This window comes from Opisthorchis viverrini (assembly GCF_000715545.1).
Source record: "Opisthorchis viverrini unplaced genomic scaffold opera_v5_214, whole genome shotgun sequence".
NCBI classification, from domain to species: domain Eukaryota; kingdom Metazoa; phylum Platyhelminthes; class Trematoda; order Opisthorchiida; family Opisthorchiidae; genus Opisthorchis; species Opisthorchis viverrini.
This window is the reverse complement of record NW_008751869.1, coordinates 876,185-890,543: the sequence shown is the minus strand read 5'-3', so window position 1 is coordinate 890,543 and position 14,359 is coordinate 876,185. Positions and strand designations below refer to the sequence as shown.

General features: G+C 44.1%; 3 protein-coding genes across 3 annotated transcripts in view; 1 reads left to right on the top strand and 2 right to left on the bottom strand.

Moving 5' to 3' along the window:
* Positions 1 to 2,068, bottom strand: part of T265_08348 (hypothetical protein) — a gene marked incomplete at both ends in the record, with an annotated part of 45,283 nt that extends 43,215 nt beyond the window's left edge. The window contains one exon of the mRNA XM_009174116.1: positions 2,063 to 2,068. Within this exon, the coding sequence (XP_009172380.1) occupies positions 2,063 to 2,068 (6 nt within the window). The remainder of the gene's footprint in view (positions 1 to 2,062) is intronic.
* The window catches only part of T265_14543 (hypothetical protein), a gene marked incomplete at both ends in the record, with an annotated part of 27,677 nt that extends 25,036 nt beyond the window's left edge, over positions 1 to 2,641 (top strand). Inside the window, one exon of the mRNA XM_009174124.1 lies at positions 2,406 to 2,641. Within this exon, the coding sequence (XP_009172388.1) occupies positions 2,406 to 2,639 (234 nt within the window). The remainder of the gene's footprint in view (positions 1 to 2,405) is intronic.
* The window catches only part of T265_08347 (hypothetical protein), a gene marked incomplete at both ends in the record, with an annotated part of 26,285 nt that continues 14,245 nt past the window's right edge, over positions 2,320 to 14,359 (bottom strand). Inside the window, one exon of the mRNA XM_009174115.1 lies at positions 2,320 to 4,608. Within this exon, the coding sequence (XP_009172379.1) occupies positions 2,320 to 4,608 (2,289 nt within the window). The remainder of the gene's footprint in view (positions 4,609 to 14,359) is intronic.

Sequence of the window (14,359 nt, the reverse complement as noted above, 5' to 3'; positions counted from 1 at the left end):
TGGTTAAACTGGTCCAAATAGCAACACCAAAGTTAGCAGATCTACATTAGGGCGTAAAAAATTTACCTAAACGAGGCAATCTACCCGCCTGAATGTTTTCATTTTGTTCACGTGCACATTTTAAGAATACTATCTTATAGTAGGAACCACGTATTACAAGCAAAAAATGGAACTATGTCAACTGTCTTCAGTAATCTAAATAGCGCAGCAAGATTTAAAAAAAAGTATAATCGTCCAGTTATGACATTCCTTTGGCGGCTACCTACCACACTAATTGAAGGAAGCTTAGGGATTCTGCTAGGTTGCCGAAGCCTGGACTAGATCAGTCTTAAACCACGGACCATCAGGTCAGTGGGGGCGAGATGGCTCAGTTGGTAGGAGGGCGAATTTACTGACAGGAGATTCAAGGTTCGAACCAGACCTCCACATCTCGACTTCTCCTGTCTAGGCTTGGGCAACCTGCCAGTATCCCAGTCCTCGTGCTTCCTTCGGGTAGCATGGCAGCTAGGCACCAGGAATATGTTACAGCTGAGCGATCCGGTCAAGTAATCAACTCATTATTTAATAAACGGCCTGGATGTTTGCCGGGCTGTTCAAAAGTTTAGTACCGATCGAAACTGTGATCCAGTGTGAGCAAATTAGTTGACATATCCAGATATAACTCTAATGGAACTTACTGGTTGAACTTATGTGACAATGTATTCGAGTCTTTTCTACTTACAAGAGGAACAAACTGGGGGGCACTTTGGGAGGGGATTTGCCTTTTTGTCGTTTTCACGTCTACCCAGCGTGCCACCGTTTATTTCCAGCTTTCTTAAAATCACCTTCTGGCCGAAAACAAAACTCGGGTGTGGTACATGGAATATCGTTGACTTCTTGCTTCTACTCTACCTGTGTATCATGGTGTTCCTCATTTTCTTGCTTCAGTTTGATGGTTTTTCCAGGGGAGCAAGTAGTAGACAGAAACTCAGGTTCTACACTCACCGCATGAGCCCTAAGAATGGCGGAACTAGTCGGGGCCTGTCGAGGAGTTCTCAGAACACTTATGAATTGTGTATTAAGTGCGTACAAACAACGCCTTCATCTCCTGTTTTTCTAAACTGAACGATGAATTCTTTTTCACCTTCAACCATTTGACCACTCTCTGACCTTGACGTTCCCTTCCTACTTCTCTATGGCCATATGGGCTTTTCAGGTCTGTGAATCATGTGTCTTGATTCGGTGTGAACTTTGAGCAAATCCATTGGTCCCTAGCCACATTATTTCTCAAAACCTCCTCTGGGGTCATCGTTAATTAACCTGGTGTATAAATCCCGGAACAAACTGTCCTTTAAGTTTCGTACCAGTTTACCATTACCTTTTCTTACTAGTGTTGCCGGTATAGTCATAATTTTATTATTATATTCAAGGTACCTCATTAGAGAGACTTGACTTTTGGACTGTGAGTGTAACTCAAAGTCACCCAATTGATTACTGAACGCAGAAGATAATCAATAATTAAATGGTCTTTTGAATGCATTTCAATTCTTTTAGCTAGAGCTCAACGAACAGGAATTAGAATATCGCTCATCAGGGTAAATAAATTGAGTATATGAGTGCTACCTTCCTTTCGAATGTTTTAGTATCAAGCCGATTAAAACACAAGAACTGGATTTTACAAAATGTCGAAAATAAAAAACTCAGCAGAATAGGAAATTAGGAGTCTTAATTTTAAAGGGTAATAAGACTAAACATGCTCGGGTTAGCTACAGAGCTAGCAAAGTAGAGATCGTATTGTTGACTATACATGGGATCAAACTCGAAAGCCGTCGTTCGCTGCCACCATAGGAATTCGCCTAGACACAGCGCAAAGTCACAGAGGAAACCGTGCAAGTGAAAAACATGAAAGGTAGACTAGATGTTGGCTTTTCAACCCGCTACTGATACGCAAGCTTTCGGGGAGAAATCCTACGACCACGAACTAAGTATCATCTCAACAGTTGCTCCGTATTCTGTACACAACTACCGCAACAGTGTCTACAATGCTGAGCAATCGTTCAAATCCGACAACTAAAGAGCTCACTTTCATCACCTTGAAAAACAACTCTAAATGAAGTAAATTTTTTGTACTCTGATATGTACAAAGTTTATATAAACGAAGAATATGATAAAGTTATAATCATTTTCTCTACTGTACATGAACAAAGATTCTTTTCGTGTGACGATTCAGCGTTTTCAGGTGTATCGCAGGCAAGAGTGTTTTGGGCCAATCACAGACGGTAGACCATTTGGAAGTTTGTTGATTTCGATCATGTTCTGGTTCAATTGATGCTCGTCTGGCTAGGAAAGAGAAACCTTTTTTTTATTTCGCAAAACTTGAAGTCGAACAAATGAACCCGGAGCCCCGATGTTTTTACATTTCACAGCATCTGAACCATGCTGATCAGATGGCGGTATCCCCAGACCGTTCTCCTGGCCATGCTGAATGTGACCTGGTAGGTTTCCATCCACATCTGAAGCAAGGGAAGAAGCCGCATCTGATTGATCCGTCGCTAAACGGGAAACGGTCTTGTGTGGACGTCCCAGATTTCCAGAACTTCCCCCTGGGATTATCCGACGCTGAACTAGAGGAGAACGGATATCGTTACCCACTTCGGATATGATTGCATCCAGCATCTGCTGAGCACGACGAAGTTCAAATTTGATCAGATGAAGGCGTTCACACTGAGTAGCTGGAGCAAAAGAACCGTCGGTCAAATATGTTGTTTCCCGTGCGTTATTGATTTCATCCAGAGACCGGCATAACAACACGTCCACATGGGCACTGCATGATTCCAAAGCCTGTACACACTGACGATAGATGCGCTCGATGTGATCCGGCTTAGTATCAGTTGTCGTATTGGACAGTGAGGTAATGGACCCGCGGGGGACAAGGGGAGGATCAATCATCTGACGGCTACCTATGTTGGGTGTTGGCTGTTCGGAATGCCATCCAGGTTCACTGTTGGTCCAGTTGGCCGCATTCAGATTTGTAGCACTTCTCGAATTCTCAGCCATAGACTCCAAGTTGGGTGCCTTCAACAATGTCCAGCGTCTCACAAAGGATTTGCCTTTTCTTCGAGGAGTGGTTTGGGCAGTGAGGGTCTTTTGGGAAATGTCTGAATCGGACTTGGGTGAGATTGCACCGACCGGGTCAGTTGAGTCTGCAAGTGGGAACATTGTTGGATTGTAAAGGTTTAGCGCATTCTGAATGATTCGGGTAATGTCCACATCACTCGGGAAACGCATCAGTAGAAACAGACAGTCGGAATAGTCTCTGGACAATAACATCGGACTCAGATGTTTCAACATGGTCACATACACATAACGTACAAAAGCAAAACTGTTGTCCACTGCAAATATACAATCCCAGACGTAGAGAAGGTCATGCAATTCGAACTCATGTCCGAATAACAAACGAATCCATCTGAGACCAAAGAGTGCCGGGTGAATATCTAAAGCTTTCAAATGACAGTACAGTTTCTGATCAAGGTTCTTCAACAAACGGTTATGCAAATCGTTTAGAAATGCGACTGCAGGATTTAACTTTGGTGTAGATATCCAAGTGGAAGAGGACAGAGGAGATGAGATCGTATCCACTGGGGATGATGGATTACTGACAGGGGTGCTTTGTTCGCAAGTGTACCATTTTTGAATGGTGGTCATCACGCGCAGAAAGATGGTGAATGCATCGGCTTGCATAAAACGATGATCTAAGACTGCGGCTAAATGCTTTCGTAATGGTAGAGATATCTGATTTTGTTCACACACACGTTGATAGGCAATAGAATCCCAATGAAGGACAAAACAGATTGGAGCCAGTATCTCATGCATTCCTTGTTGATAATCGAACCCGGTTGCCTCGGTGTAACATTGGAGAATATTGATCATGGCTTGCTGAACATCAGGATCACGAAAGTAGTGAATATTTGGAAATGTTCTGTCCACATCTTGCACTATTAGTTGTCGGATTTCACGCATGCGGAAGAAATGTTTCCACCGGCTTGAGTGTTCCAAAGCGAGTGGGTGATCGAGTGCATTGGTGAAACGCGGATCATCGTTGGCACAAGCGTTGATTTTTCGAAACTGTTTACGTTGCTCTTGCAATGTTGGATGCCACAATTCGGTGTCCAAAGGCAGAAGTCCCAAGCAAATACGCCAACAAACGCTACGAAAACAGCATTTTCTTAGTTCTCCTTCCACAGCATGTTTACGCAGATCGTCCAGGGAAACAGTGGTGTTCTCTCTCTCTAGCTGGCTCCGAGACTCATCACTGCCCTCGTCATCATTTGTCACAACTGGTTCGAACAATCGGATCCAATCACGCTCGTAGTTACTGGTTGTGTGTGATAACTCCGTTAGGTTTCCAACGTGTTCTAGTAACCCATTCGGACCGTTTGCAACCTGACCCTGAGAGCAATTCATCTCGACTTCACTGTTATCGGTGCGGGTACTGTTGAAATCCCACAAGTTTACGGCGGGGAATCCGTAACTTCGTGCACAATCGACTCCCTGCTCGGAAAAGCCCGAATTCAAATCTCTTCCTTTGCTGATCTGGATGGAGCGGGGCACCGGACGACTGTTCAGCATGTCTAGTTCACCAGGAGATGCGTTAGTTAGAATTTTATCCGGTTACTTTGTCCACAGAGTTTGGTTCACCGTTGGTCTAATGCAAGAGAAGCATGAAATAAGTTGTGATAAATGGGCGTTTCGCGGTCACTGGCTGGTATAAACTACTGAATGAGAACCAGTCTGGAACTTCACAGAACACTGCAAACGGGGCAACACAAACCATATGGATTAACATCATCACTTTTTCCAGAAGTATCCGGGGGCTTGGATGAACCATTTCGTTCAGGCGCGACCTTACAGATCGGAAGCCCCTGGGTCCGAACCCATCTTCAGTATCCTGACTGTACCTGTCCATGATTTGGCCACCTGACACTATCTCGCTTCTTGCGTCTCTTTCGGGTGGCACGATAGATGCACTACTACCGAAAGGAAGAACGCCATTCACTCCTCTGAGAAGCACGAACTAAGCGGTTAGACACAAAATTAATAGTCACGTTTACACAGAGTTTTTAAAGAGTGCACATCCCCAAACATGCCCTTGCAAGTGGACGAAAGTTCTTTAAACGTTAAAAAAACAATGGGCAAGCAATACAAAGTGGTTCTACGTTTTTCGTACCGATGTTTCACCAGATGCGAGGATGGCACTTTGCCTCCTGACCAGACCCTACTCAGATCGTTCATCAGTAATATATGCTACTGCATAAGTACAGGTGGTAATGTTCTCCAGGACAGACCCACTAGGAGAAATTCTAAAGATGAGAGTTCGCATTTATGTTTTGATTCAGGCAACGACTCGAACGTGAGGGCCGTTCCATGTGAACAAAGCTCAGCTTTGTTCACAAAGCGCAGCCTAACTGCCATGCCACCAGGAAGAACCAAAAGGGCTGGGATACTGCGAGGTTGCCCAAGCCTAGACAGGGGAATTCGAGAGACAGAGACGGGGTTCAAACCACGGACCATCCGGTCAGTAACTTCGCGCTCTACCCACTGAGTTATCTCGCTACGGACTAATGCAAGCGTCACTCAAGGGTTTGCGTGGCTCGAAATTCAGATGACCAGCTCAAATCTTTGGAAGATAAAGTCATGAGTAGTAACGTGTTGCTGTGCCGCACAGCCGACATCAAACTCAGTTGTTCAAAACTGAGTTAAAGTGGGACTGCCAGTGGTTGTCATTATTGGTTTATATTGTGGAAGCCATATAGTACTTCCTGGAGTTGCCTTCGTAGATCATGTATCTCTGGTTGCGTAATCGTACAGCAAATCAGTCTAAATGTAAAGGCTCCTTGAAGCCTTATGGTTTCACTCACACCGAGCTTTCCTATAAACGAGCATTCTGACACAGACCCATAACGCCATTTTCACGTTGAATTTCAATGAGAATAGGAAATAGACACCTAACTGTCGACTCATCCACATCATTTCGGTTCATTTTCTTTGAAAGAAAGCTGAATTGGGACTGCCCAATCAGATGGCCGGATGAAATGTGGAACGCTGTACAACCAGTGAAAGTAGACTAATAGTAAAACCCTGAGAAAGTTTGTATAGAAGCATGTCTGACCAAGGAAGTATCATGGACACCCGTGACATCCCATGTTCACTATCCCGTCTGCTGGAAATATATTCCGAATCAGATGGAATAGAGATTAGACTGTACAAAATATAAGTGGACACGCATTGTTTCATAAATGCTCGGTGTATGTTACATTTGGTTGTCAAACAAACTCGGGGTTCGGTCGATGTTCGTCTCAAGACTGCACTTTGGTCAGGACTAACAAGTAGGTCACGATACTTTTGGGACAGAACACTCCACCCACATCCTCACATGTTCTATGATGAAATAAATACATCCAACATAATTCACTAACCATACAAACTTTGGCATATGTTATGGCTTCAGACTTACTGCTTTGGGACCGGACGGGATACCACCGAAAGCCCTCATCGCCAGATCGTCCAATGACACAACAGGCTCCCCCAAGTTCGCTTGAAAACTTACGATTGGGGAACAGATCAAAAGCATGTCACCGACTGGTCCGTGTGGTCATTTTAAATCAAGACACCTAAACGAATGGTTCCCTTGACAATCAGCTCAAATTTGGAGAAATCCTATTGGTTTATTCCTGAAGAGTCCTTCACTAAGCTCACGTGCTACCACGACTCCTCCAGGCCACGTGATCCGGTCAATACCCGTGTTTGTAATCATAACAATGGCGCACACTTCTCAAAACAGCCTTTGTTGGTAAGACAGTTAAACTCGTCGCATGGTTTTACCACGTGAAGTACTGTATTCAAATTTGCTCTAACCGTAATTGTGGTTCATGCGAGGCGCCGTGAAGCATACGCCAACAGCTGATAGGTATACATCAAACTTGCCTGGAGGTAATGTTTTTTTTTCAAATTTAATTAGCTAAGACAGATTCTAATTTAGAAACTACACCAGTTTTGCCCTATGAATCCCATTTAACCTATCATTCAGCTGAATGCACCACTCCACCTCATGTTTTAGTAGGTACAATATTCGAGATATCTCAGTACATTTTCCTGATAGCACACGCTACTCATAAGGTTGCTGAAAACTGCTGGACAGCTCGCTACAAGAGATCAGCAAGTGGACATGGTCACTTAGCTTTCAACAGCCTTATTTTTTACTTGAACACCAAATTGTACGCGACTGGAGAAATATGCTCGCTTGCAAACTATATTGTTATTGACGAGAGATTCAAACCAGAGGTTCAGTTAAGTCTTCCCCCACCATCGAACGAGCGGATTTCAACAGCTGCGTACAATTCAATGTACACGTAAAACATAAGGTTGATAGAAACTTGGAACTACACCTAAGTGATGAGCTTCCAGAGGGGTGGAACTGGAAAAGACATCTTCAGCCCTGCGAGCTAGACGAAGTTGCAATCAAAATCCTCGTTGAGGAGTGTGAAACTCACAGTATCGTAAACTTCGCACACAGATTTCTGTCCATCCTCCTATGATGATCGTTTACCACTTCGGGAAAAGTACTTTATTATTTTTAACTTTAGTTCTGAACAGCCGTCGGAGTGCAGTTTCCTCTGATAAAACATTTTCGACCAGTCCCATTAACGGTTGTTGCTTGTCTTGGTGGCAGGAAGAAGGCCTTTGCTGCGGAGCTATGCATCAGAAAATACCAACTGAACCGTTACAGACTATTGGACAGGGGAGCAAAACACTCATATGTATCTTATTTGCAAAACTAAATATCCATATTCTCCTTGAACGCGTCTTCTTGAAATTTACTGGATTTTCATTCACTGTTACTCGATTGCAAGCAAATGCTACAGAGCGACTCCGCAAAGTCCGTAATCGATCTCGCTTTTCAAGAGACGCAGAGTGGATTGACAAGAAAACATACTACTCACACGCCACCATCAGTAGTATCACCGCTACACTGGTAAAGAAGCAGTGAGACGATTCTTTTTGGATGAAACATTGGAGAAAGACATCTAGGTGTGTGAAGAGTGGAAGGTGGGGGATGGATTTGTCTCATCCGAACGGCAAAGGTCCACACAGGAAAACGGGCCAAATTCTAATCAGAACATTTCAAACTTCTTTCTCGGTTGTAATACACGATCAACTTCCAGTTCTGAGAAGTGAGTTAGCCCTCCTTTAGTTAGAGTTCCTGTGGAAGTAATTAGTTGAATCAACTGAGAGACTGTTGTGAAGGATGTGGAGAGCTGGAATAAATCGCCTGACTATGTAGTATCAATGTAAAGATTGTCTACTGGGCCTCTTCGGGACAGCATAGTTGACACGAAAAACCAAAGAAAGTTACCGACCCTGTATTGATCTTATGAATGTGACAATGACAAGGCTATCAGTGCAAGACAGTGTCTCTTCTGAAAGCCTACACATCGAGTTTGATCACTAGTCCCAATGTAATAATTTAAATTGTGCGTCTGTATTCGCTGGTTTCACTTTAAGCTTCAATTTTGCCGTACCTCCTTGATCGGTGATGACAAACAGAAAACAGTTGAATGTTGTTCGGGGATTATCCGCTCTCATGTTCGGTTTTTTGTGCAAGAGGAAGTTCCCAATCCCGGTGAGTACTGTTCAAATTGTGGAGGGAATTCCTAGCACAACGAAAGTTCATGTACCAAAACGGATTGCTTTACGATCCAGCCCATTGGGCGAACTCGTCGAGATGGCTGAAGTGGTTAGAGCGCGAAGTTACCGACCGGAAGGTTCATGGTTCGAACCCGACCTCTGCCACTCGATTCCCTGTCTAGGCTCGGGCGACTTGGCAGTATCCGAGCCCTGGTGCCTCCTTGGTGTGGCATGGCGGCCAGACACCGAAAGGGTGCTACAGCTGAACGACTATTATATTTATTATCATTATTATTGGGCGAACTCGATATCGTTTGTCCAAGTCGATGAAATTTCAGGAGCGACCCACCATGCAGCAGCATTTCAGGTAACCCCGAAAAGCTATGAGTAGTCGAACTTCCATCTGCTACTGCTCCAGTCTTCCTAATTTTATACTGAGAAGACTGGGCTTCTTAGTTAGATGTACATGTCTCACAGTTGCTTCTGTCCTGATGTTAGACCCCACTTTTCATGAATGTTATCGGGTTGAATTGGCGGCCCAAAAGAGTGAAGTTGAAATCTGGAAAGGAAATGAACCTGTGGAAAAAGACCTGTGTTTCGTACAGTTCCATCCATTGTTTTTTACTCGCGCCCGCGCCCAACCAACAGCCCAGCTTGTCAGTGCATATGATTCCAAGTACACACAGCCCACTGTGCATGACCCATCGCCCAACTATCCGCATCGGTTTCACTTCCCACCTCAGGTCTGAGGCCGGAGCCAACTATAGGGCATTTTTCAAGGTGCATCGACTTCTGTTGTCCTCTTGAATGCTTGACAAGGCATCAACGCATAAACCGACTTGGTGCCCCATCAATCTACTCCATTTCACTGCACTTCGCTATTGTAGGATGCCGGAAATTGTCGCCAAAACGTTTGCGATACTGGTCGTTTTTTGGTCGGATAAAAACACTGTCAGTTGTCGACATTGGTTCAGAGCAAAAAACGGGTCAGGTGTTACTCCAGTGGCTCTTTCTTCAACGGTTGTTTGACGAGATGACTTACTGTGAACTAGTTCATCCCAGAAGAAGCGAGTATCCCCGGAAGAGACAGTTACCACCTGGTTGTCTGAAGTCAGCTTCCTGGCGGGAGATACTACTGTGAAAATGATCCCAACCTTGATCGGCACCTTGGGATAGTCAGTCTCAAATTGGGCCAGCTATGGCTCACACAGAAGTAGGAAAATATTTCTCTTGAATTATAAATGAAGGGCCGAAATTGAGTGAGTCATTGATGAATATGACCAAGTCCCGAACTAGTAAGCTTGTGGGATACAAGCAGGCAGTTTACTTTTTCTTTTCAAAGCAGAACGTTCAGGTATGCAAAAAGCGAGTGGTCTTTAAGAGCTGGCTGCAGTGTTTTTATACCATAAAGAGAACCCGAAAAAATCAATCGCCTTCATCGATGGATTCGTTAAGGAGTCACGTAATCTTCGAAGAAGAATCCTTCTAGAACCGAAAAGATGATGACTTTACTGGTTCCCCAGGTGGCTGGTTTACCGTCCAGAGAGGATAGCCCATACCAGATATACCTGTGACACTGATCCGAGAAGCCAAAAACACAGCTGACACACTGCTTACCCCAGTGTTGAACTCTGTTATAAAAATGGATAGTTCAGTCTTTTAAACACAAAAAACACCTCTTGTTGGAACTTTTCAGGTTGGGACAATGGCTGAAGTTGATGCAGCGTCACTCGCGTTCACGATACTCATCACTGTCACCTTTTTTGTATAGGAAAATGTCTTCTTGATACCTGATTTCTTCTTCATGGCTCTCGTTTAAGCTCAACCAGATTGACAATCAACAAGTTTTTATGATCTAATCGATCGGTGTTCACGATTTGTGTACGGCTTCATTACCGTGAGGAACATGTACACAAAGCTATTGAACAAGTCGAGCATTCATCAACAACAAAACGAAAAATTCCATCGCAACCCCACCAGAGCTGTTGAAAATTATCAGGAAGCCAGTGCAGTTTCATTGCCAGAGTGCAGAAAACAAGAAGAGCTACCCGCATCGATGGAGCTGTATGGAATCTCCTCAAGTGTCCTTCAGGAAAAGCTATGCTGTGATATGCTCCTTCTGGCTGCATGTATGGATGTCTGCCAGAAAAAGTACTTCTTGTGACGCTTACGAAAAGCGAATCGTTTGCTACCCTGTGGATAGAGGGTTATGCAAGAGTTTCCAAAAATGCAGTACCATTCATGATCGCTATGCACCATTCATTACGCGTTATGCGGTGACTTCAGAAAACGTGACTCGAAAGGCATTTTACGGGTTATTCAGAAGTCACGGAGATAACCATTGAAAACAGTTGTTATTAGTTTAATATTCTTCACTGAACAAACCTCCCAACAAGTTTCTCCCATGAAATCTGGTCAAGACCGGATGTTTAAAGTTGCCAGCAGAATAAAATGACTACGACACCGGGAGTAGTTTCCGAATCGAGCCCAGGGACTTGCTTATAATACAGCGAACCATTACGGGTACTATGGAGCGTAATATAGTTCTTTTCTGGTGACAGAAAGAACACTTCAGAGTAGCATGAGCTCAGTCTCGGTTTGTGGGCCGCTAATACAGCTGAATAACCCAGGTTACTGGACGAACACGAAGAGAAGAAAGTAGATATTCCTGACCCCCAAAGACGAGGGAAAAATCACGTAACCAGTCGGAAACTCGTCACCAAACATTGTTCCATTGACAATTAATCAAAAATTGTCTAGCAGGTTTCTTCGAGCACCCGCACCGCCACCTCACTGGGAAGTCGATCGTCACGGCAAGGACAGCCACTGGGTCGTAGTTCGGGGCACTCAAGCACGAACACTTTTGCATGTTCAGATGTGATAACACAACTGCGTCTGTCGTACGCTGGTGGAACACCAATAACGCAATCGCCTCACATGTCAGATCTCTAGAGCTGAAACCCGGCACTGCCAAGGACATGCATTAGTGATGAGCCTTAATGAGAGCGAGACTCCAATCTAGTGATTCCCCTATCTGGAGTGGACGCACCACAATAATTGCACCAGGAAGAGTGTTGTGGACGTCAACATATGTGTTACAGCCAGTGAACTTTTACCGAGATTACGTTTGAAAGTCACGCGCACAGCCGGAAATGATGCCCCTTAAAGCTCTTTTGTTTGAATAAATCATGTTTCGGCTTAAGCTGTTATACGTACAGCTGGAACCTTGCCATGTTCTACCGTTCCTCAAGGAACTGGACCCTCACTTCATGCAGGGCCTCGATAAATCTTACGCTCTAATTTCCAAGAACTTCGCATCCCATATTCCTATACCATTCTGGAGAATTCATCGTTGGCTTCTGAATGTTCGACGAGTAGGAGCTGGCATTAGTCAAATCCATGTACAAGGGTACCTACCTCCTTAGGGCGCCGGCTAATTGAAAGTCCATTAGTCTCGAGTCTGTACTGTACAAAACTTTCAGCAGAATAAACAGGGGATATGGCAGCAATTTGAAGAAAACGAGATGAAGCTGCTGCTAAATTTGGAAATTGAAAGCATCGCTCATAGGTCGCGAATCAATCACCACCAGAGAAAGATGGGTAGCAGCAGGTGATGTTGAAAGACTTCAGAAAGGACTTCAGAAAGGACATCATGAATAGGTGTCTTATCATCAACTGAAATAAGCATTTTTACGTTGGACCTTTGGATTCAGCTGAGACTGCTAGCTTCAAGTCAAGGTTAACGACACATTATCTTCATCTCTTCAAACAAATCTCTGGGACACAAACATCAAGGATCCAGCGTGTTTCTTGAACGTTTACTATTTGACATACGCAAGTGGCCTGTAGCTCTAGGGAAAAGCTATTTCAAACAAATCTGCTGACAGCTTAACATGCACTGGACATTCGGTTTAGCTGGTCAGTGATATGGCTAACTTTTAACCACCCAGTGTTCAGTAGTGCCAACTGGACCGGACACATCACATCGGCAATACTACATTGTCCCTGCTTGGTATCATTTAAAAAGGGGTCTGCAGATCATGGTACAGATCTAGTGGAAGATCACCTTCCTTTTTCTGTTATCTTCTCTCGTGCGCCAAAATCTGCTAATGGTCAACCTGCCTCACTCCCCCTTATCATGAAGGAGACTGACCTTCTGGAAACTGAGCACCGGCATGGAAGCCAATGGAATACTAGTTTCTGAGATATCGCGCACGAAGACCGCCGAAAGAGACTCAACATCTGCTAAACTTCCCAGGGGAGGCTTTGTATATACCGATAGAAACATGGAACGGGCCATGAGCAATGAAGGCCCTAAAAAAAAGACAATTTTAAGGCATTCAAGCGAAGAATCTTGCAGTGCCAAGTCGACGCCACCCTGTCGATTGATGTAGTTAACCAGTGGAACATGCTTTCTTTCGGGATTGCTGATGTCGGTGACGTAAACCAGTGGAACTGAAGAAACATCGGTAATTCCTGAAACTTATTTCTATGTGGGTGTCCCAGTGGGGAATTCGATCAAGCTATTGTTAGAGGGAATTACACGCAACGAGTTTGCTCAGCTTGTGCGTGCTGGTCCTGGTGTATTATTCCAAATTCAGCCCACGCTTTGGTTGGGCCCACCCACTAATCATTCGATCAATACAAGCGTAATACCTCCTCCCGATTCGACAAGTTAACCGCAGGAGATGATTGTGTTCCTCCACACGATTGCTCGATTTTTTATTGAACTGTGTCACGCTTCTCTACAAATAGGAACGTCAGTTTTTCAATCCAGGACGTTCAGTGCAGCATTGTTGTTAGCACAGACGTTATAACATATGCATAGCTATCTGCGAGGTGAAAGATTATCCTCACATCGTTGGGTGCCTTTCAACCACAGGAGTATGCCAACACTGGTTTATAGGTAGATAAGATTCGTTTCAGAAGGACTTGGTAAACAGTTGGCAGTTTTTCAACTGGGACACGAAAGACTTATTGGTCCCAGTAAGCAGGTCACCAAGTTGACCAAGTTTTAAGGCAGATGGAGAACTAATCAGTAGGACCTCTTCGGATTGGCTGACTAGATCGGTTTCGAACGTTGGTTAACGGATCTTGTCGTTTAGTGTGGTTGCCTAGTAGATAAGGTTCTGCACGCGATTTTTCACTGGAAAGGAACAGTCAGACAGCTCAATCAAAACTGAAGCAGTGGGCTACGGATGGCGGTTGGCTAAATTTTCAACCACAACACGGTATCGTCTTCTGTTAATCAGGTTATACAAAAGATCCATCGTAATGCTCTGTGTCCATTGCCCTTCACAGAAAAATTGCATTTCGGAAGAGGTCAGATAAGACTAGGAGTGGCTACTGTTAGGATGAATTGACCATCTATTTTAGCTGAAAAATTCACCGACCAGGTGTAATCCGGTGAGACACTTTTAACTTGTGGTCTTAGAGGCATCGCGGGGTGGATGCGTCATAGCTATCACTCCAAATCAGAGCCATTGAACTGTGCGGTTTAGTTTGCAACTACGGAATGTAAGAACTAGTCAACTGGATTAACTCTGTGCGAGTGTGGGGACCCATAACTATAGGTCTTATTGGATCTCCCTGCTGAATACCTGTTACGAACATTATAACGTTAAGTCAATGCTGTGAATTACCGCAAGAGATCTCAATATTTTTGAAACGATATATATATATATATATATATATA